Below are 22,217 nucleotides of genomic sequence, written 5' to 3' on the forward strand. Positions count from 1 at the left end.
GCGTACGGGTCACTTAACCTATTCTTAAGTGATCACCGCCGCCCACATTCTCTTGCAACACCAGAGGCATCACACGAGCGTTGCCGTCCTTTAGGGAAGGTGTACCCGATTTTTTTAAGGTTCCCATGTCGAATCATCCCGGAAACAGCGCACAAGGGAGCTGTACGTACGTAGAAGAAAGTTCCTTGAAAACCGCACTGCGGAAGAATATCACACATCCAGGATGTTGGGGATGATATTCTAATTTGTGGTATGTCGTGCGAAGTTGGAATTCGGCGGTAGGAAGCAGCTGGAGAATTTCTCCGGAACACTCCCCGTGATAAATGCGATAGAAGACATACTATGAAGCGACTTCTCTACGCAACCCGTTCAGAGAACACTGAATCTCCAACAATTCAATGTGCTGAATGAGCTGATACTGGGGTGCTCCAGACCAGAGATGACAGCAATACTCCATATGTGGCCAGACCTGCGCTTTGTAGAGCGCTAGAATGTGGACCGGCTTGAGGTATTGCCGTGCTCTATTACTTACGCCCAATTTGCCTTTGCCCTCTAGATGACCGCGAAATTGGCAATCGCTCGAGATTTCGAGACCTAGTATTCCGATACAAGGTGAGGCTTCAAGGGAAGTGTTGTCGAAGAGCGGTGATACGACAAATGGGGTTTTTTTAGTGGTAAACGCGCAAACTTTAGTCTTCGTGTAGTTGAACAAAGCGTGCGAGAGGGAAGTACATCTCTAACGGAGATACAACAAGATAGAACAGGGAAGCGACTTTATTATTGCTGTAACCGGGCTGTCACGTTGTCTCTACGCTAGTATATTCTAAGTATTTCGTTGAAATAGACGCATTAGCAATGGCGATAATTCAGGTTCATACATGTGTGTGATTTATGAAAGTGCAAGAAAGTAAGGTCAATGTACCGATTTATTATTTGCGCTGTGATGTCAAGAAATTGCAATCATTATATAATAATTAACTATGTATATATGACAAGTTTTATCGTGACAAACTCGCCATCAACAGTGTTAAATATTTGTATAAAAATAATAACTTCGTTTCGCGCTAAAAACAGAGGCTCTCTGACGGTGGATAAACATTTGATCTAATCGCTGGCATATAACAGTTTCAGACTGCATTTACTGCTCGATCGACGATCAGTGCTGACGTCGGTCGAGCGTAGCTAAAACTATGAAAACATAATATGAACGCGTTCAGTCCAGCGCTGGTGAATTGCTACACGCGTAGAGCTACGTCGTGCTGACAAGTATCGTCGGTCGTCCTTGATGTTCTGGCAATTTCGAATATATTTAATATATTGTATGATTTTTTTTTCCTTAATTTTTGCTCTATAATTGGTAATTAGTAAACATCATTTCATCCGTAATCGTTTATGTAAATAGTACGCACATATTAAAGAGGTTATAATTGAAATAATTTTTCTTCCTAATTTTACACGAGCTTTTTAATTAAGTTTGCTGTCAGCTGAGCACTAAACGCAATATAGTCAGCGCCTATGGCACGCGCTACGCTCGACCAACGTCAGCGCTGACCGTCGGTCGAGCACTAAATGCAGCCATAAAGTGGGGTTTGTACTTTTAGAGTATATTCAGAGCTAGCGCACTCAGATGACTACTACTGCGATATCTAATTCGATAACTATTGCGAGTGATGTGCTTGAGTGGTGAGGAGGTGAGAGGCGAGAGCGGGTCGCGGCGGGAGGAAACCGATTCCAAAAATGACAATAATCGTAACTAGAATTAGATTGTATAAAAATCCGCAATATATTTTTTTACTTCTCAGTACATATTATATCAATTGTTTTTGAATTGTGTTTTTGATGTATTTTTTTTTTAATTTATTAATATTTCTTTTAAATTTCGTAATACATTTGTTTTAAACATTTTCTGGGATCTTGTTGTAAAAGCAATTACATCGCCCCACAAAAGCCTTACTAACTCGACGTAGCAGAGTAGTAGGCATTATAAGTTCATGTCTGTTCCTGGTTAACATTATAGTTATGACAGTTTCTAGCAAATTAACTTATATATATGTAAGTTTATTATCAAGAATATATTGGGAAGCAACAGTCAAGATGTTAAAAGTAAAAATATATAAATATAATTATTAATTGGGATATCTTATAGCTCCATGATGTTGGTAGCGCTTGTTAACACATTAACTAATCAATATAATATTGCTGACAATAATTATATAGTTTAATACGTCATCTTCCACAAGTCTAGTCATTTCGTATATTATACATATGGAACGCATATAGAAATGTTATATGGCTATTTAAATGGGTCATGTTAAAGCTAGGATTAACCCTTGTTAAGCAAATTTACCTTCGGCTCAGCTAACTAAGGGACACGGATTGCAAATAAACTGAAGCTTAGGGGAGTAATGAAATCTCGGGACTTTTTAATTAAAGATGAGTAATAAGTATCATTTGATGAATTATAAGAATTCTTGTAGCTTCCGAGATTTATTAATTCACAATGGGGGAAGATAAAATTTAATTTACCTCACCCGTTAGACAAGAATAAACGAATTTAGCCACAGTTCTTCTGAAATATTTTTCAGGTTTATAAATACCTTCTGAATTTAGATACTTAGCGAGGCAGCAAAAATGAGAATTATTTCGTAGTACCCACATGTTAACTGGCGCTCCGAAATGGTTATAAGTAAAAGATTTACAAAAAGGGGAGATAAATAATCCAATTATTTTCATAATGATTCTTTAGGGTTATAAAAATTGCGAAAAAGCCTTCTTCTTCAACACAAAGACGGTAATGATATCAGGTGCATATTTTCATTTTCAATTATCATTTATACATCTAGATAGACTATGAGAACTGTGAAAACGTCGAAGAATTTACTTTAGGTTTAGCCTCTATTTTGCTAACCTAATATTCCTGGCCTTTTTTTATCGGCTGTGTAACAGCAAGATACTCAATCTGGACGTATAAATTATGTAAGATCTCAAAATAATATTTAGCTGTTCCACGGTGTAACAGTCATATTATTAACCGTTTTGTGAAGTAAATTGTAGCAACTTGGTATTATTAATAGTTATACCATTTTTTATTTGCTTTGTAATTAAGAGAAATTGCATACGTCTTAAGTCGTTTTGTGATTTTTTATGAAAATAAGGGACGAGAGGAGCGTTCGGCTGATGGTATTTGATACACCCTGCCCATAACAATGAAGTGCCGCTTAGGATTCTCGAAAAATCCAAAAATTCTGACCAGCACTACTATTGCGCTCGTCACCTTGAGACGTAAGATGTTGAGTCTCATTTGCCCAGTAATTTCACTAGCTACGGCGCCCTTCAGACCGAAACACAGTAATGTTCACACATTTCTGCTTCACACCAGAAATAGGTGCCGTTGTGGTACCCATAATCTAGCCGGCATCCTGTGCAAAGGAACCTTCCACTGGTAAAAATATGATACGTTATGAATCAAATCAGTTTTGTTGCAACTAATTCTGCTTTCTATTCCGGTACTAGTTTTTATTTAAAATGAAAATAAAGGAAATCGTTTAACAGAAAGAAATTTCATCGGAACAATAAAGGTAATGGAAATATATTACAATCCGAACATTGTGGAATGCAATTAATAAGGTAGGGAAGGTTCAATTGATTACGTGGGCTACTATTGGCTCGTTAGGAGTTCCAGACGAAACGAGAATTAGCTTTCATTTGAAAAGTTTTCGTTACAATTACTAGACAAAAGCTCGTTAACAATGAAATAATTTATGGTAATTACCCTATTATTTGGTGGCAATTATGTAAGAATTAACAGTTTTTTTTTTAATGAAAATAAGGGACGCGACTAGCAGGAAGTTCAGCTGATGGTAATTGATACGCTCTACTCATTACAATGCTGTGCCGTTCAGGTATCTTGATAAACCCAAAAATTCTGAGCGGCACCACATTTGCGCTCGTCACCTAGACACATAAGACGTTAAGTCTCATTTGCTCAGTAATTTCCATAGCTACGGCGCCCACTAACACCGAAACATAGTAAAACACAGAAATAGGCGCTGTTGTGCAAATGAGCCTTCCACTGGTAAAATACATTACTGTTTTAAAACTTTTATCATCGCGAGACTTTAATATTGTTATTTTTACGACGAGTACTCACGATATATATTTTATTAATTTAATGCCGATATTTCGATCCAATTACATGAACCGTGGTCGCGACGGAACTGCGATGGCGGCGAGAAACTCTTGACACATTGACACTTGACACTATTAGTGCGTCAATCTGTCTACGTGGCGCCTAATTCATTATGGTCCTAATATCGGCACCAAATTAATTAATTAATACATTTCTGTTCAATATTGCTTACTAATTTAACTTTTATTTAATGTTTCCATTGATGCTATTATATATTTAAAATACACACTAAATGTAATGTATTTAATGTAACAAACTATTATCTACCACATGCTTCAATAATTTCCACAGAGTAAATATTAGTTTAAGAGAAAAAAAACATATATGCTAACAAGTATTAATGGTTGAATGATTTGGTATTAAATTATGATTATAAAAGCATAAGAAATATAATTATTATGACTACATTTTAATCGTTAAGCTTGCGGACTAGCTGTTTTGGCAATAAAAATAATTATGCGATTTTTAATGTGGAAAAATTATTATTTTTTCTTTATTAGTAATAGTCACACACACAGTCAAAATTGTGTCAGTGGGAGAGACGTTTATAGGCTAATTAAGAAGAAATGTGTGTGTGTGTGTGTGTGTGTGTGTGTGAACTAATGTATATGCGTAAGGAGATATATTTATTTGGGATAGGAAATTAAAAATAACTGCAAAACTTATGTATTTAAACTATCTGATTCGACGGACGTACTTATTCATTGTAAAAAAGTGTTTTTATTGATTTGTTAAAAGCCATCGTCAATATATAGTATAGACGACCTGTATAGCCGAGTGGTTAGCGATTATAGGATATAGGACATAGCGTTAGATAGGATATCTACTAAGCTAGAGGTCCCGGTTTCGAATCCCGGTAGGTGCAAGCATTTATATGATGAATATGGATGTTTGTTTCCGAGTCATGGATGTTTAAATGTATTTATGTATGTTTATATGAATTTATGTATGTTTAAGTAAGTAAATTGTATTAAATATATCGTTATCTTGTAACCCATAACACTGGCTATATATGCTTAACTTGGGGCAAGATAATTTGTGTAAAAAGTGTGTCAATATTATTATTATTATATATAAACCAATGAAGGGAGTAAAAAATAAAGCAAAAGTATATATCTAAATGATCTACATAATATTTATTATCTATACTACCCCTCGTCCGTGGCATCGCCTGCGTGGTTTATTGATTTAAAAAGTAACCTAGTATGTCCTTCATCAGGCTTCAGACTATCGATATAAATTTGTTCACAAACAGACTTTACAGAAGGAATATTTCTAAGAGAGATACAGCAAGATAGAAAAGGATAGCGAATCTATTATTACTGTAACCGATTTTGTTTGACAAGTCGTCAAAAGTGACTCACGCTTAGAATTGGCTCCTTAGTGCTACTACTAGCTAACGCACACATTGATAATTCAAAATTGGTCGCGAATTATATATCAGGTTGTCTAAACGCTAGTATATTTAGAGTCTATGCAAAATGCTCACCACTCCTCTTCTTCTCTCTGCGCGCAACCAACCTCATTTTATTTATTTATTTATATTTGATTGATGTCAAGGTAGTTGTTAGATTTCGGGAGCGAGCGATTGGGTTTTTAAAAATAGAAATTAAAAATTAATATTTTAGAATCGAAATAAGAGTTTATTATTTACGACCCGAGCTTACAGAGTTTGATGCAAGACTCATCTTAGTAACTAAAATATAAATGCAGAATGTAACTTAAAACTATCTTACCAGCTACTGTTATAATAACAAGTCGACCGGAAGGGCCGACTGATAAGACAAGTGCTAGGTTAGGCTCTACCGCAGCGTGAGAGCTTAATGCAGCTTAAGGCTCTGTTGCACTATGGGATAGGATATATAACTAGGTGTTGTGTTATGATGTTGATTATTAGTAGTACAATGATGAAAAATTAATGAAAGTTTAAGTAGAAAGAGCATACATTGTCTGACATAACTATTATAGCGACACAGAACAAAATAAACAACAGAAGTAATAATAACAAAAGGCAAAACGTAACAATAAAAACTTCAAAAAGATGTAAAGCAGTAGTAGCACGAAAATATCACGACATGTTATGTATATGTCGTGACAAATATAACTGCAAGCCGCACTGACACAACGGAACGAGCACGGGGGGGTGAAAGCGAAAACGTGAAGGGACATTACGTTTTTTATGAAAATAAGGGACAAGACGAGCAGGACGTTCAGCTGATGGTAATTGATACGCCCTGCCCATTGCAATGCAGTGCGCTCAGGATTCTTGAAAAACTCCAATAATTCTGAGTTGCAATACAATTCGTCACCTTGAGGCATAAGATGTTAAGTCTCATTTGCCCAGGAATTTCATTAGCTGCGGCGCCTTTCAGTCCGAAACACAGTAATGCTTACACATTACTGCTTCACGGCAGAAATAGGCGCCTCAGGCATGAGGCATTACGTTCCAGCGAGCTCCAGAGTTAAGCTTGAGGAACGACCTGTGAATATTATTTGCTGGGCTTTTAGATAACTATTAGTAAAAATTTACCTTTGAATGTGTGCACTTTGGAGTTAGACATGACATGCCAGAGTTGCGGATCGCCAGACGACGGTGCCAGAACCAAGTGCTGACCAGATGGCGCCAGCTGCAACAAGCGAGCACTGGATCCAGGAGTTGAACCACCCACAGACAACACACGTACTGTAGACGCGATGGGTGGATGTAACCTACGTAGAACCATTGAATTTATCAAAATTAGTAAATACGGTATCAGATTTTATATTATACAAATTAAATTTATAACCAAAATTTATGAACGATGCAGTAGCCACAATCTGAGACTTGAACAAGACATACCAAGATTTACGATCCATGCGTCACTCGAACGGTTGGCTCAGTTGGTAAGACGATCATAAATTTTGGTTACAAATTGAATTTGTATAATTAATCCCAGTGAGAGATATCAGTTTAAAAATAATTGATTGTTTAGAATTAACATTAACAAAAATGGATAATCTCTAGAATTTCGAAACCGACGCTTTTGTTAGAAAGCAAAAGTGAACTAAAATTGTCAAACAAAATCTCCCAGCAAAATCTACTTTAACATAGCTAATATTGGCGGATTAGATATATAACTTGTGATAATTGTTTAATTTCATATATATATAACAAAATACAGCATAGTATTACACAGAAGAAAAGTTTAACTGATGCATCATCATAAAAATATAGCGTTTTGGAAGTTCTTCATTATACATTTATTTATGAAATATATTAACCTGCTACTATTCAATTTTTTTTGTATTTATGAAAATACTCACCCTCACTTCTAGGATTAATACACAAATAAAATTAGAAAATAATTGAGAGTTGAATAAAGCATACAAGATTTTATGACGATACGTCACTCGAACGGTTAGCTCATTTGGGAAGAGCACTGGCACGGAACCCCAGAGAAGTCGTGGGTTCGCGTCACGCATCTTTAAAATAATTTTGTTTTCAAATTTTATTTGTGTATTAATCCTAGAATTGAGGGTTATCACTTTAAAAACATAACAAATTGTTTAGATTTATAAGAGCGACATCTCAAGTCAATTTCCTAATATGCAAATATTGGGGTTGAACAGGTTATCAACTGTAAAGTTGATCCTGTAGATGAAGCCACAACCTGAGAGTTGAACAAAGCGTTCAAGATTTTATGACGATACGTCACTCGAACGGTTAGCTCATTTGGTAGAGCACTGGCACGGAACACCAGAGGCCTTGGATTCGAGTCCCGCATAGTTCATAAAATTTTGTTTTCAAATTATATTTGTGTACAAATCTTGATATTAACTTATCGAGGAAGGAGGATTAGGTATCAAAATACACTAGTTCTTTTAGTTAAATCGAATTTAATTTTAACATACCACTTAAATATAGTAATTAAATTGTTCAGTACATGATTAGCATTTATATCTAATCCATCGTTTCTGTTTAATTTCCATCGGATATAAAGGTGATTGAGGTGAAAAATATTCGGATAAAAAATTAAACTTACCATCCGTTGAGCGGCACAAGAAGTGGTTTATCGTATCCATCACACCAAGCCATCGCAGCTGTCACTAATGTTGCCAGCACGCCCCGTCTAGCCACCGCGGGTCGAAGCCACGCAATTATCTAAAAACAATATTTTTATTTCTCCCTTCCGGTGATTTCTAATTTCAAATAGTTTATTTCTCAAAATAGAATAACTGCATCACTTTTTGAAGTCAAGAAAATATACAAATAATGGAACAATACAGTCATACTGCTTATAAATTAAAATAGTATGCAGACCTTAACATTATTTACATTGCTTTAATCCCGTGCACTTTTATCTGTTATATAATCTTTAATTGTATAATAAGCTTTTTTTAAAAGTTTCTGTTTAAAAAATATTTTAAACTTTTTTAATTGTAGTGTGCAAATTTCTTCAGGGATTTCATTATAAAAATGGACACATTGTCCCACGAATGATTTGTCCATTTTCGTTAGCCTTGTGTGAATCAGAGCAAGATTATGTTTATTTCTAGTGTTGCAGTTATGTTACTGTTTTTTTTAAACGATATAATATGAGGTTTTCAAATATGTATTGACATGGTACTGTTAATATGTTGATCTCCTTAAATTTATCTCTTAACGAATGTCTACTGGACAGATTGTAGACTCGAAGGGTGAATGATGTGTATGGCGGTCATGTTGCAAAAGAAGACACAGTTCGTTTTTAACTATTTCTATTGTCAGCAATTGCAAACCATGTTGGAAAAGCTAGCGGCTAAACAACCTAGGCTGGTCAATCGCTTCACGCCACTGCTACTTCACGACAACGCTAGACCACACACTGCACTACAGACGGCTACCAAATTAGAAGAGCTTCAATTGGAATATCTAAGACATCCTCCGTAGTCCCCGGACCTTGCTCCAACAGATTACCATTTTTTTCGAAATTTGGACAACTTCTTGCAACGGAAAAAATTTAACTGATGGGGCAGTCCAAATCGCCTTCACAGAATTTATTGATTCCCGTCCGAATGGTTTTTTTAGTAAAGGGATCAATGAACTACCTATGAGATGGCAAAAGTGCATAGAAAACAATGGTTCATACTTTGATTAATTAAATATATTATATTTAAAAATATTCGACTTTTTGTTCCTCCCATACAAAACGCCAATTTCATATGTAAGGACTTAATATAAGGGATTACTTGCAACTAATTCTAGTATATCATATAAATGTATACACTTTTATAATAAATAATAACCCTGCATTACCAGTGGGAGACTCTTTTGCACAGGATGCCGGCTAGATGTGGGTACCACAATGGCGCCTATTTCTGCCGTGAAGCAGCAATGTGTAAGCAGTATTGTGTTTCGGTCTGAAGGGCGAATTTTAGTGGCGCTCAGGATATTTGGGTTTTTAAGAATTCTTAACGGCACTGCATTGTTATGGGCAGGGCGTATCAATTACCATCAGCTGACGTTCTATTCATCTAGTCCGTTATTTTCATAAAAACCCCAACATTACTAAAGAGAAACAAGTCGATACGTGAATGCAGATTAGTTGTAACTTCCAATATATCTTCATAAGTCTAGAATATTTTCGTTCGATACTGTAACAACTGGAGTTGTTTGCTTATGAAACCCTTGTCTGAAATATTGCTCATGGAACTGAGGTATTGAGTTAATCTGACGATCAATTTGGATCATGAGGAGCTAGAGACAAGAGCGTGTTAGATTATCAAGCTTTTATGTTATTACTTAATAATAATAAAGAAGTAATAATAGTGTTATACTGAATAAAACCTAATGTAAATAATTCAAAGTTAAAAGAGTTATGTTTTGACATCTTAAAACTAAAAAGTAGCTAAATTGTATTTTTAAGTCAATACAGCCAATAGGAGCTTGTTTCTGATTGGCTGTTCGAGATGGGATTGCCAACCTAAGTCTACTAATGTTTCGTTGGTGCAGCGCAGTGGTGATTATACACATTTGGCTCGTAGCTGCTGCACCGAACGGACACAGCAGAGTTAAGTAGGTACTTATAATTAATATTCATTATTTTCTGTTCTGATATTCTTATCCCTTCACATATCTATTAATAATCTAATAGCATCACGCCTTGTGAATTTTAAATGAGGCTAGTAAGTGTTATTTAAGTATTTTAACATATGAATATTTTTCATTCATTATTTCATATACCCTCAAATTATTATGTTACGTGTATTGTGATTGATTACAACAAGAAATATTCAAACAATCGATTTTCTATAACCGTAACACGTTTTAAGATTGTTTGGACGCAGCATCTGCATATAAATGGATTTGCTTTCATGTACAATGACGTCAGCAACACTACCGACATAATATTAGTATAGTACAAAGGACTTTCAAGACAATTAAGTGAATGTATTTAGTCAACATAATATTAATTATGAATGACTTATACAATAACATTTAACATCTATAGAAAATGAATTAGAATTACTTTATACGTAGTTTTGTTGACTAAATTTATAAATTTTATTGATGTAGGCGTTACTTTGCAGAAATCCATAATTATCCAAATGTTTTGAGTTTTCTTTAGTGTTAATTCCGCCAATATTTGTCTCAGACTACCAGAGTCTCGTGCCAGATTTTGGCGAGTCAACATGTCCTGAGAATGCCTCGTGTAGAGGCGAAACACGTGTCGGATTGTTTAAAAGACAAATATTGGCGGAGTAAACACTAAAGAAAACTCAAAACATTTGGATGAATTTATTAATGAAAATTTAAATAAACAATAATTATGAAGATAGACTATTCAAGACGATGACTGATATCGTCATGTTTTTAATAATCTTTCATTTTTATTCGGATATTCTTCCAAATGCGGTAATCTTTTTCTCAAACGTATTGGAATTAATGCTTGAAATATTTAATTTGAAGGTAACAAGCTTTCGGTTTAAATTTACTTTATTCTAATACACGAGAGATCACGAATTATAAGGAAAATATTTATAAAAAATGATGAATAAGGTCAGACAATAAGACTAAATTACAATGTAAATATAAGAAAGATAGCAGTTATGTTGATAGAGCCTGCTTTACTATAGCACATAAACCAAAAAAGTTAGACCAAGGATTGGTCTCTGCTGCGCTCCAACTAGATACAGCACCACCTAAGAACAATAGCTTTTTTATTAGGGCAACTATTAGATGCATGTTTGCGTGGCATCTTGACACTCAATGGCATCTTTCAAATTTTGTAACATACGCTTCGTGTTATCGACTCCAAAAATTACAATAATCGTAACTAGAATTACATTTATTAATTAAATTGTTTAAATATACGCAATTATTTTAATACTTTTTAGTGGATATTATATCTATTGTTTTGGAATAGTGTTTTTGCTGTTTTTTTCTTAATTTTTTATTTTATTTTTTGATTTTTAGTGAATTTTAAGTACACTAACTAATAATTTGTCTAAATATGTGTAGATATACAAAATTTTCCAATTCAGCAATTAACGTAAGCGCTTAATTGAAGAGTTCCGTTACTTTGCCATGGATTCCGTAATCAGAATCTAACCAAACTATCTTTGACGTATATCCTTTCCAATATAAAAAGAATCATCGTAATCGGTTGGCGCGATATTGAGTTATTCGTAAATTTATCATCCACTTTGCTATACGTATGTATAGCAAAATTTAAGACTTTTATGGTTTTCGCATGGATTCAGGTGTCAGATCTGGACCAAAAAACAATGGGACCATACGGGAAGCACCAGCTTTAAAATAAAAAAGAATTATCAAAATTGGTTCACCCAGTCAAAAGTATTGAGGCAACAAACATAAAAAAATAAATACGGACGAATTGAGAACCTCCTCCTTTTTTGAAGTCGGTTAAAAATACAAAATACTTACTGATGATATTATGTGATCCCAGTGTCTTTATTATTTCTTGAAGTATTATTTTTACAAAGTTTTACTATAATATATAGCAAAATTTAACAGAACATGTGGCACGTCATCGTCACACATTGTTCGAGACTGGCTCGATTACGCCCACTTGGGCGTTGTATTAGTTGCCACACTTTGCGACTACGCTTGCGGTATCTAGTTGTAGAGCAGCGGAGACCAATCCTTAGTCTAAGCCATAATAATTATTAAATCAAAAGAAACTAAAATCACAAATTACAAAATTACCGCCATGCCATGAATGTATGTTGATCGTGCCAGTTGCATGAGTGAAATTCGTATTTGACCGTTTATAAAACCAACCATAAAAAATTACGATTGAAGTTCTATAAAATAGAAATACAATATAGATTTATATCTCCCAATATTTATACATACATACATACATAAAATCACGCCTCTTTCCCGTAGGGTTAGGCAGAGACCACTTTTTTCCACTTGCTACGATCCTTACATACTTGTTTCGCTTCGTCCACTTTCATTATTCCTTTTATACATGCTCTCCGGCTTAGGGTACTCTTGACCTGGCCTTTTTTCAAGACGTCCCTGATTGAAACGTCCGCCTAGGTCTACCCCTTCCAACACTTTCATTCACACTGGTCTTATACACTTTTTTCGTCAATCGTTCTTCATTCATTGTCTCGACATGTCCAAACAATTTTTATTGCAATAATAATTCCTAAAATTGTTAAATTACAGTTGAGGTACAGGAGCTCAGACAGAATTATTAATTAAATTTCTATATTATTGTGATTAAATCGCCACTAAGATTATGAATGTGAATGTAAGTTTTGTTACGCTTTCACGCCTACACCAATGAAACAATTTTGATGATGTTCAGTACGTAGATAGACTGGAGCTTGGGAAAGGACATATGCTACCTTTTATCGCGAGAAAAAGGTTTGGAGGGGTTGAAATAGGGGATGGAATTTCGACATTATTGAAGATGACACCATGAAACTTTGTATTTAGGCACTTGATAAGATATAAATACATACTTTTTCTAGCGTTTTAGAAAATCACTGCTGTGGCATAGCCACGGCCGTGTCACAGATAATCCTGAGTCGGTGACCCATTTCCTGCACTGCACAGGAACTCTCCAATATTAAATCTATTACTATTTAAATACGTTCTTTTTTGGTTTGTTTTGTACTTTTACCTTTTTATTTTAAGTGTATCCTGTGAGTGTTTTGTGAAATAAATGTTTTTCTTCCAAAATTTCCGCGTGTTTCATGTGTGGGGATGGAAGTTCGTATGGAAGTCCAACAATGTCATGCTTTTACGCCTAACTCCAAATTCGATTGTAATTATATTTGGCTTAAAAATAGACACATAAGCTACTCTTTGTTGTTTGTTGTTAAACAGGCATGAAGTTAAATAAGGGATGGTTTTTTATAGAAATTCGTCATTTTCAGAGATAAACCATAAAACTTTGCTTTAGATACTTGATATGAAGCAAACAAACATCTATTTGGAGATGGAATAAGATATGAAAGTCCACGCGGACGAAGTCGCGACTAAAAGCTAGATTAAAATATTGTTTTTGTGTTATCAAATGTTAGACGTCAATCTCGCTTTACAAAATGTATCAAAAGTTGTAGCCAGTTCTTATTTTCCCAAATCTAGCAAATTTATTCCAACTTTAACTAACTTCTTATTTAAAACAGACATAAAGAATCTATGTATACTTACACATCATTGAAATATATAGACTATAATGGAATAAAGCTTAAAGCAAAACTATTCAAACTCATTTTTTTTATGAAAATAGGGACAAGACAAGCAGGACGTTCAGCTGATGGTAATTGATACGCCTTGCCCATTAATGCAGTGCCACTCAGGATTCTTGAAAAACCCAAAAATTCTGAGCGGCATTACAATTGCGCTCGTCACCTTGAGACATAAGATGTTACGTCTCATTTGTCCAGTAATTTCACTAGTTACGGCGCCCTTCAGACTGAAACACAGTAATGTTTATACATTACTGCTTCACAGTAGAAATAGGCGCCGTTGTGGTACCCATAAACTAGCCGGCATCCTGTGCAAAGGAGCCTACCACTGGTAAACATGGGTGAATACAGAGTGGCTGAATGAATTAATCTGAGACGGAAATTACAGATTTTCTCACTATACACACAATATAAGCTGTAACTAACTTAATCCCATGATCCTTAGTCCACAAGTACGTTCAGAGAGATAAGAGAGACCTGTTAGATGAGATTAACTCATCTGGTCAATTGTAAGATTAGGTTAGAGGTAAATTGAATCTTCGAAAGGGAGAAAGAATAATCATTTATTCACTTAGGCCAAAATGACAATTATGAATGTAATTTTTTTTATGGAATAAGGTGGGTGGTGAATAACAAACGAGCATACGGGTCACCATGTGTTAAGTGATCACCGTAGCCCACATTCTCTTGCAACACCAGAGGAATCACAGGAGTGTTGCCGGCCTTTAAGGAAGTTATACACCATTTTTGAAGGCGTATTTTTACGTATTACCACAGCCTTGGAAAAGTTGGGCTTTAATGACAAAAAGTGGCAAGAAAATCATTTGCAATACAATCTATGTAAATTGTAAAATGATGCACCAAAATTGCTCAATCCTTTTGACTTACTCGTGGTAGTTAAAACAAAGAAAAAGAACAATTTAAAGAAAAAAACACAAAAGAGTAACGCATGCAGTAGATGTATGAATTACACTATTAATGAAATACACTGTTAATGTTAAATAATAACTTATTAAGCTAACTAACAACAACCTTAAACTCATATAACTATTTCGAGATACAATTTTACAAACAAAACTACACAATAACAAGAGTGAGTATCGCGTGGCATCGCATTAATGTCCTTCGATATTTATGCGCCGACTAAACAACGTAAGTCCTAAAACTTATTCAATTAATAATGGCAATACTAAAGAACCTACGTAAATTTGCCATTGGTAACGGTAACTAAAGGTATTTTATATGTACTAGTATTTTTTTGCTTTTATGGGAAATATATAAAAAATCGATATTAAAAAAAGTATCTAAAATATATTGTAATCGTGTTTTCAGCTTAGGCAACGGAAAGAAAAAGGTTTCAAAATATATTTAAATTTCTCTTTGATGGGATATTTCGTTTAGTTGTAAAATCTCGAGAAAAATGTCATATATCGCGTTTGGTGAAATTAAAACAGAGTGGGTCATAAACTAAACAACATCGAAGCGATTCGGAGAGAATTAGTTCTAAATGATGGTGTCTTTTAGTTCGTACAGGACTGATTGATCTTAGAGCAATAGTTTTCTTTGCAATCATTTGTGCACAAGTTATGAAACCAAAAGCATCATCAATAATTTATTAACATAATATATAAATTATAGCTAGTTTAAAAAACAAGAAGGCCCTATTAATAGCAAGTCAAACCAAAACGTATTTTGTTACACATTATAAAATCGAAACGAATTAAAAACTGTTCATTTTATACTTTTAAAATGAATACTTATTAGTTCAAACTTCTTTTTTCTTATTTATTTATATATATATTTTGATGTTTATACCATATTGCTCGATATATTTTGATTATTCTATTGAAAATCACAGAAAGATTACATTACATTTACACAAGTAAAATTATTGAAGTAGGCGTTACTTTGCGAAAATCCATAATTTTACAAATGATTTGAGTTCTCTTTACGCCAAAATCTGGCACGAGACTGAAATTTCAGTCTCCAACACGTCCTGAGGATGCCTCGTGTACGCAAAACACGTGTCGAATTGTTTAAAGACAAATATTGGCGGAATTAACACTTAAGAAAACTCAAATCATTTGTTTATTTACACAAGTAGGTATAAGTATAAAAGTGACCTAATGGAAATAGTTAATTATAATAAAACTGCATTAACGCCTGCTCCCAAGCTATTTTAATTATTCAATAATTTCACATTTTTTAGATTTCTACTTATAATCTTTTATTTTTGCGCAGTAAATATATGTACTTAATCAAAAAACTTTTTTACAAATTAAAACCCGAGAATACAACATAAATAAAAACGTTAATTTCGACGATACATATCAATACTTATATTTAATCCCGAAAATCTAGAATAGAATAGAATAAAAATTTATTGATAACAAACCACCACCACACAATTATTTAATAACAAACCAGAAGAAATTATTAGAACAAACTAATAAAACCATAAATAATACAATTTATTACTAAAAACTAAAAATAAGGTACTGTGCGGCAGTGATTGTCACCGAATGGAGCTAACTCAGTAATAAGTTGCACTGGCGTTGCGCCAATGTAGCACTGGTTTTCAATATCCCCAATATTACTGACTCCTGGAGTAGCAGCTACTGGTAATTTTTTAAATTATATTTATGAATATAATTGAATAAAAATAAAATCAGTCATCTAGCTGACCCGACAGACGTAGTTCTGTAGCTGATAATAAAAAAAAATACCGTTTTATAGGAATTTGCCAATAATATATCAAAACATCAAGAATTATTTCGTAAAAAATGCTTCCTGATGTTATAATGAAATTGTTTCACAGCGGAACTGTCAAACCGTGCGTCACTAAATTCTCTCATAGAAAAAATGTCCATACAAAACAAATATTGAAAATAAAAATAATTCTGGGTCCCAAATCGAAATAAAAACTATCCTATCTCTCAAGTTGCACCAAACTGCACTCCGTGAAGTAATCCCCATTAATATCCGATCATTAGTTTAGGAGTCCATCGCGGACAAACAACGTGTCACGTAATTTATATATGTTAAGATTATGTCCATTTATTATGAAACACTCACACATATGTAGCGTGTAGGTATGTGGGTAACATACCTGAGCTCCAAGTTGCATGGGATCTCTAGTGAGTATATCACTGGACTTCCTTACAGCACCATACACCAACTCGACATCACGGTCGAGGATGTAGCACCGAACATGCTCCAGAATACATCGCAGATACGATATTGTTACTGTTTGTACCTGCATTAATTATAATAATATAAGAAAGGCAGAAAATAAATGTCGGACGACCAAAAATAAAGGAGTTTTATCAATTTTGATCTTATATTCTAACACCCATTCGAAAAAGAAACTTTGAAAAAATTTTGAAGTTGTACTTCTTTAGGTGCGTTATGAAAAAATGATGAGAGTAAAATTATAACATGCGCGCGCATCACTGTAACATAAAAGTAACAGGGTGAAGTTGGTTCCTAAAATTTTCTGACGTTTGAGACATTCGTTATTTTATTTTTTGATTTCTTCGTCTGTTATAAGGATAGGCAAAGGGTTCAAGCCCGTACAGTCGTATTCGTAAAATTTTTAAAATAATTAATTGTCAAAGCCAATGCAAGATTTATACAATATTGGTCTCTCTACAAACGTAGAATAGTAAGAGGAATAAATATTTTTTAGGATTTTTGATTTGTTAGGCCAAAGAAGTATAACTTCTTGTGTGCATACATAAGTACACACACTTTATATTTTCAGTTACTGTCAGAAATCCGACGCACGAAAAACTTGAAAATTTGCAGACATATGAAGTACCTACCTACCGATGCTTATACAATAAATTCATAATCGTATCCTACCAGGATCACGAGGAAATACAAGAAAATTTTCAAATTTAATGAATAAATTAAATTGGAATAAATACTTCACAACGATGTGGCACTTCCTATTTTTATCCACCGTATTAACTGAAAAATTATAAAACACAAGGGTGTCTGCAAATTAATTGAATATTATACCATAAATGCTTGATAGGTTTGTTAAAACTAGTCAGGTCTTCGTTTTTGCATGTTTTGTTATCAAAAATATTTAAAGTTATGTGAATTATCGTACCGCTGCGAGAAGAAAGTCGAAATTGCAGACAGTGAGGTCCTTAAGTTTAGTGAAATCTCCAGCCAAAAGAAGATGCAGCCAGGATTCCTCCACATGCCTCTGGGTGAAGGCAGCTGCTGTTCTACTTGCTGAATGAAACGGAGTGGAGTCCAAAGCAACATCGTCATCGTTAACGCATCCTGCGATGTAAAATTAATATTGAAACATCAAGTATAAGGGTATTATCATCGTAGATAATAAGGATTTTATGGGAACAAGGGACATAACGAGTTGATTAGTGACTATCCACCTTATTTTAATCGGCATCAAGTGCTCTTTTTTCTTTCTAGAAGCGTTATTTGTTTTTGAAGCAATTTTAATTGGCGTCTAAAGGAATTCTGAAATAATCACTTTTTACGACTTCTCTCATTACAGTGTCAGTACACTCGTAATCTTAATGTACTGAGTAACGCTTAGGCTTTATTATGCCTGAAAGATTTAGGGATAGCATAATATCATATAATTCCCATCATTCTGAGACTCAAAATGAGATATCTCATGTGTCTACAATTTTACTAGTAAATGATAAGGCCCATCTACTACAATCTAAAATTCGTTGCAACAATTATTGTTTAATTTCTAAAAAATATTACTTCTATAACGATTCCGTTCCTTATATTGTATTATTGAAACTAAAATAATAGGACAAAACAGATCACAACCTGAAGGGACATAATCATTTTGTTAGCAGACCAAATAAGACCACCAGTTTACCAGTCAGGAGGCTTCTTTGCACAGGATGCCGGATAGATAATGGGCTGTAAGCATTATTGTGTTTCTGTCTGAAGGATATCGTAGCTAGTACAATTAATGGACAAATGAGACTTAACATCTAAAGTCTCAAGGTGACGAGTGCCGTTCCGATCTTATGGGTTTTTCAAGAATCTTGAACGGCACTGCATTGTAATGGGTATATTTTCATTAAAAAAAAATTGGCCGATGACAGTAAAAATAGGCGGTACCCTGGTTCAAAAAAGAAAATATTCTTTGTAAAAAACATTGAAGAGAGTTCCAATATTCAAAATAAGTTAGATTAGTTTTATAAATTTTAGTAATAAAGAAGTAATCAATTTCAAGGCTTTATAACTATTCTAATGTAACCTGGTTCATGCGCTTCAGAATTATCAGCATCATCTGTATCTCGCAGGAAGCCAGAAAAATGTAACGCAGCCAAATCAGAATGGGCGTCTCGAAGAGCGCTTTGCACGCGAACATAGCGTCGGCGTGCTCTTGCACTGGCAGAAGCCGCTTTCCATCTCCACGTGCAGCGGCCAGATACTAAGTTTTCAATCAGTAGGGATTCTAGACAAATGAGAGAAGAAAACAATTCCAATCAATTACACTTAAACAAAACACACTTACATCTTTTAAAGAAATACCGTTACCAATAATCTATGATTTGATGAACGAAATATTTGGTAACATACAAAAAATCTGTAACAAGAATCTTTATAAGATAAAATTTGCAAACAATCTACCTAAATTACAGAGGTGGAGGAGAGATTTTTGCAGAGGAAAGATAACGGAAATTACTTACTCATCATATATTTCGCGACACATAATGATGAGAAGTTAAAGTTTGCATCTTTCAGTGTTATCACAGCATCGCTGTTACTCGTCGGCATCAAAAGTTCCAACAGTTCAAGTTCCGTAAGCCCAAACTCTGAACAAGTTATATAACCTACAACACAAGTTGCTTAAATTTTGTTCATTTGTAATATTCAACTGAAGTAGATAAATGTATTTTATTACCTGCTAGTTTACTAAAAGCTTTAGATCCGAACACAACTTCTAAATTATCGAAGGCACTGTCTATAAATTCTCCACAGCTATCATTATCAGGTATATCTTCAGTACTATCCAATAAGTAATAACAATTCTGAGCTCTGAATTTCTCTTTTTGAGCCGGAGTTAATTGCAGCTGTTCCAAAGCTACAGCGCTTGTACAAATTAAGAAAACATTTCGTGGCAAAGACATGGGTAGCCACGATAAACCAGTAACAATATCACACTCTAAAGGGTTTACTCTATGAACGTTATCAATAAATATTAATAATATCTCATTCTCCATTTCCTCACAACGTCTGAGCAAACTTTGGAACCAATTGTTGATATAAAGTGGATCAAAACTGGCGTCTTTTGGTAAATAACCTTCTGGAATGTTTAAGATAATTGATATTTGTTGGCACATTACTCTCAGCAGCTCTAAGTTGTAAGCGGATCGCGGTGTTGAAGCCGAGAATCTAATTATTCTTAATACTGGCTTGGAAAACAATTCTTCTGTCTTGTAATATAAATGTGTTAATAATGTGCTTTTGCCGGATGCATCATTACCGTATATGAGGATTGGCGGATGTTTTGATCTGTTTTCATAATTTTCTTTAGCATTATTTAAAATAACTTTCGCAGTTTCCTCGATGTGTCTGTCAGTAATTTTGGAATGAAGATTCTGTTCTATACATATTCTAAGATGCGTTATATGCTCAAGAAATACTTCCTAAAATAAAAAAAATGATATTAAACTGTGTAAAGTATTTTTTTTCCTATTAGATACATCATTTTAATTACAGGGGAGAAATGAGCAAGTGGGTCGTCTAGTCAAAAGTGAAAATCGTGTACACCCTCAATACCAGAGACGCGTTGACGTCATTTGAAAGTTACACTATGGCTTAACATTGAAGTAAGGACTGCGAGTAGAAATATTTTTAGAGAAATGCAAAATGTTAGCTTGGTTCAAGTTAAGATTCATATTTTCACGTAGTGTACTAGCTTGAACGATTCCTTAGATCACTCTCAGAAATGATAAATAAATATTTGATGATTAATTTACCTGTACTGTTTTTTTTCTACCCTTACCCTGATCGGGTTCAGTACTAAGGCTATCGTCGACCAGCGAACTGACTATTGCTTGTACTTTATCCCGAAATGGTGATAATTTTTCTTCATTATCAGCAACGCATTCTGCATGAGATGAATCTGCTGATGTTGGCCTATAAGTATGTCACAAAATTTAGTATCAGGGTGACTTTTACAGTTTAATATGTATATAAATTGCAGTCGTGTCACAGTACGCTGCACTACAATAGTTTTGAACACTATAGCATAATTTAACGGGATATTCTATATCAACAGGGATAATCAAAGGGTTTTTTTTTTCTCAAATATTTCAACTTTTCTTTTTACTGTGTTGTCTTTTTCAGTTTTTCACTAGTGGCTGAAGCTAATATTCAGCAGTTGATCTAAAATGAAAAAAAGACCAATCTAAAATTGGTAGCCACTGAAATTTCAATCTAGAAGACGATTTAAGCTGTCTGTAACCTACTGAACAATGTGTAGGAAGTGACAAATGACAGTCGCTACCTGCCCCATACCACTCTTGTCACTTTCTATCAGCCAAATACCATTATAGGTTTATCACCCATTTATCACCCAGACTATCAACTCGTCAGCTTAAACAAGCACAATCTCCACAATAACAGGACACATCCCACGAAACAGTTAATACCTTTTCATTATCAACATAATAGACAGCCTAATTCCAATTTCCTCGGAAACACGAGGTCACTCCAAGAAGTCCACGATCATTCAACAATAATTCTAAACTTCTGGAAGAAGCTGAGCTGGTGGTAGAAGTGGCTGGCGAAGTGACCGACCAACCCTGTACGCATAACAGGCCCAATTAGAGGGTTTAATTGCGAAAACGTTTACCTTTACAGTAACATACCAAACCATTCTATAAAAGTGTGGTGTGCCGACATCGAGTTGCGTTTGAAAATGAAACCTGTGGAAGTGACCATCGACAATGAAGAGCGAAATAGGGGAGCGATTGATGTATCTGCCAATAACTACCAACTACTCGCTAATAACTTGAGTTACCCGTGAGCAGGGCGTTCGGACTAATAAAGACATGTCTGTGAAACTCTAAAAACATTTAACATGTTCTCTATACTATTATTGGCAGATAGGGCTGTTTCTTTGAATGTCATAGTGTTAATTTTCTAAGGGCTGCTTAGTATTATTATTTTTTGCTTCATCTGTCAAACATCTGCGTATAAAACCAATAAATTATTTTTCAAGTATTTATGCGTACATTTCGACTACTAATTAAAAATTACAAAATAGACTACTAATTAACTGCGATAACAGCAAAGTTGCTTTATACATTTAATTGGGTTTGAAGCT

At 34.4% G+C, this 22,217-nt stretch overlaps 1 protein-coding gene across 2 annotated transcripts in view; it reads right to left on the bottom strand.

Annotated features, from left to right (window-relative positions):
- Positions 1-22,217, bottom strand: part of LOC126968368 (protein qui-1) — a 127,278-nt gene that overhangs the window by 44,104 nt on the left and 60,957 nt on the right. For both annotated transcript variants that reach the window (XM_050813353.1, XM_050813352.1), the window contains 8 exons: positions 20,866-21,025; positions 19,788-20,532; positions 19,573-19,716; positions 19,137-19,337; positions 17,997-18,175; positions 16,989-17,135; positions 8,212-8,330; positions 6,720-6,898 (listed from right to left, as the gene is read on the bottom strand). In XM_050813353.1, the coding sequence (XP_050669310.1) occupies positions 6,720-6,898; positions 8,212-8,330; positions 16,989-17,135; positions 17,997-18,175; positions 19,137-19,337; positions 19,573-19,716; positions 19,788-20,532; positions 20,866-21,025 (1,874 nt within the window). The remainder of the gene's footprint in view (positions 1-6,719; positions 6,899-8,211; positions 8,331-16,988; positions 17,136-17,996; positions 18,176-19,136; positions 19,338-19,572; positions 19,717-19,787; positions 20,533-20,865; positions 21,026-22,217) is intronic.

This window comes from Leptidea sinapis, chromosome 15, assembly GCF_905404315.1.
Source record: "Leptidea sinapis chromosome 15, ilLepSina1.1, whole genome shotgun sequence".
NCBI classification, from domain to species: domain Eukaryota; kingdom Metazoa; phylum Arthropoda; class Insecta; order Lepidoptera; family Pieridae; genus Leptidea; species Leptidea sinapis.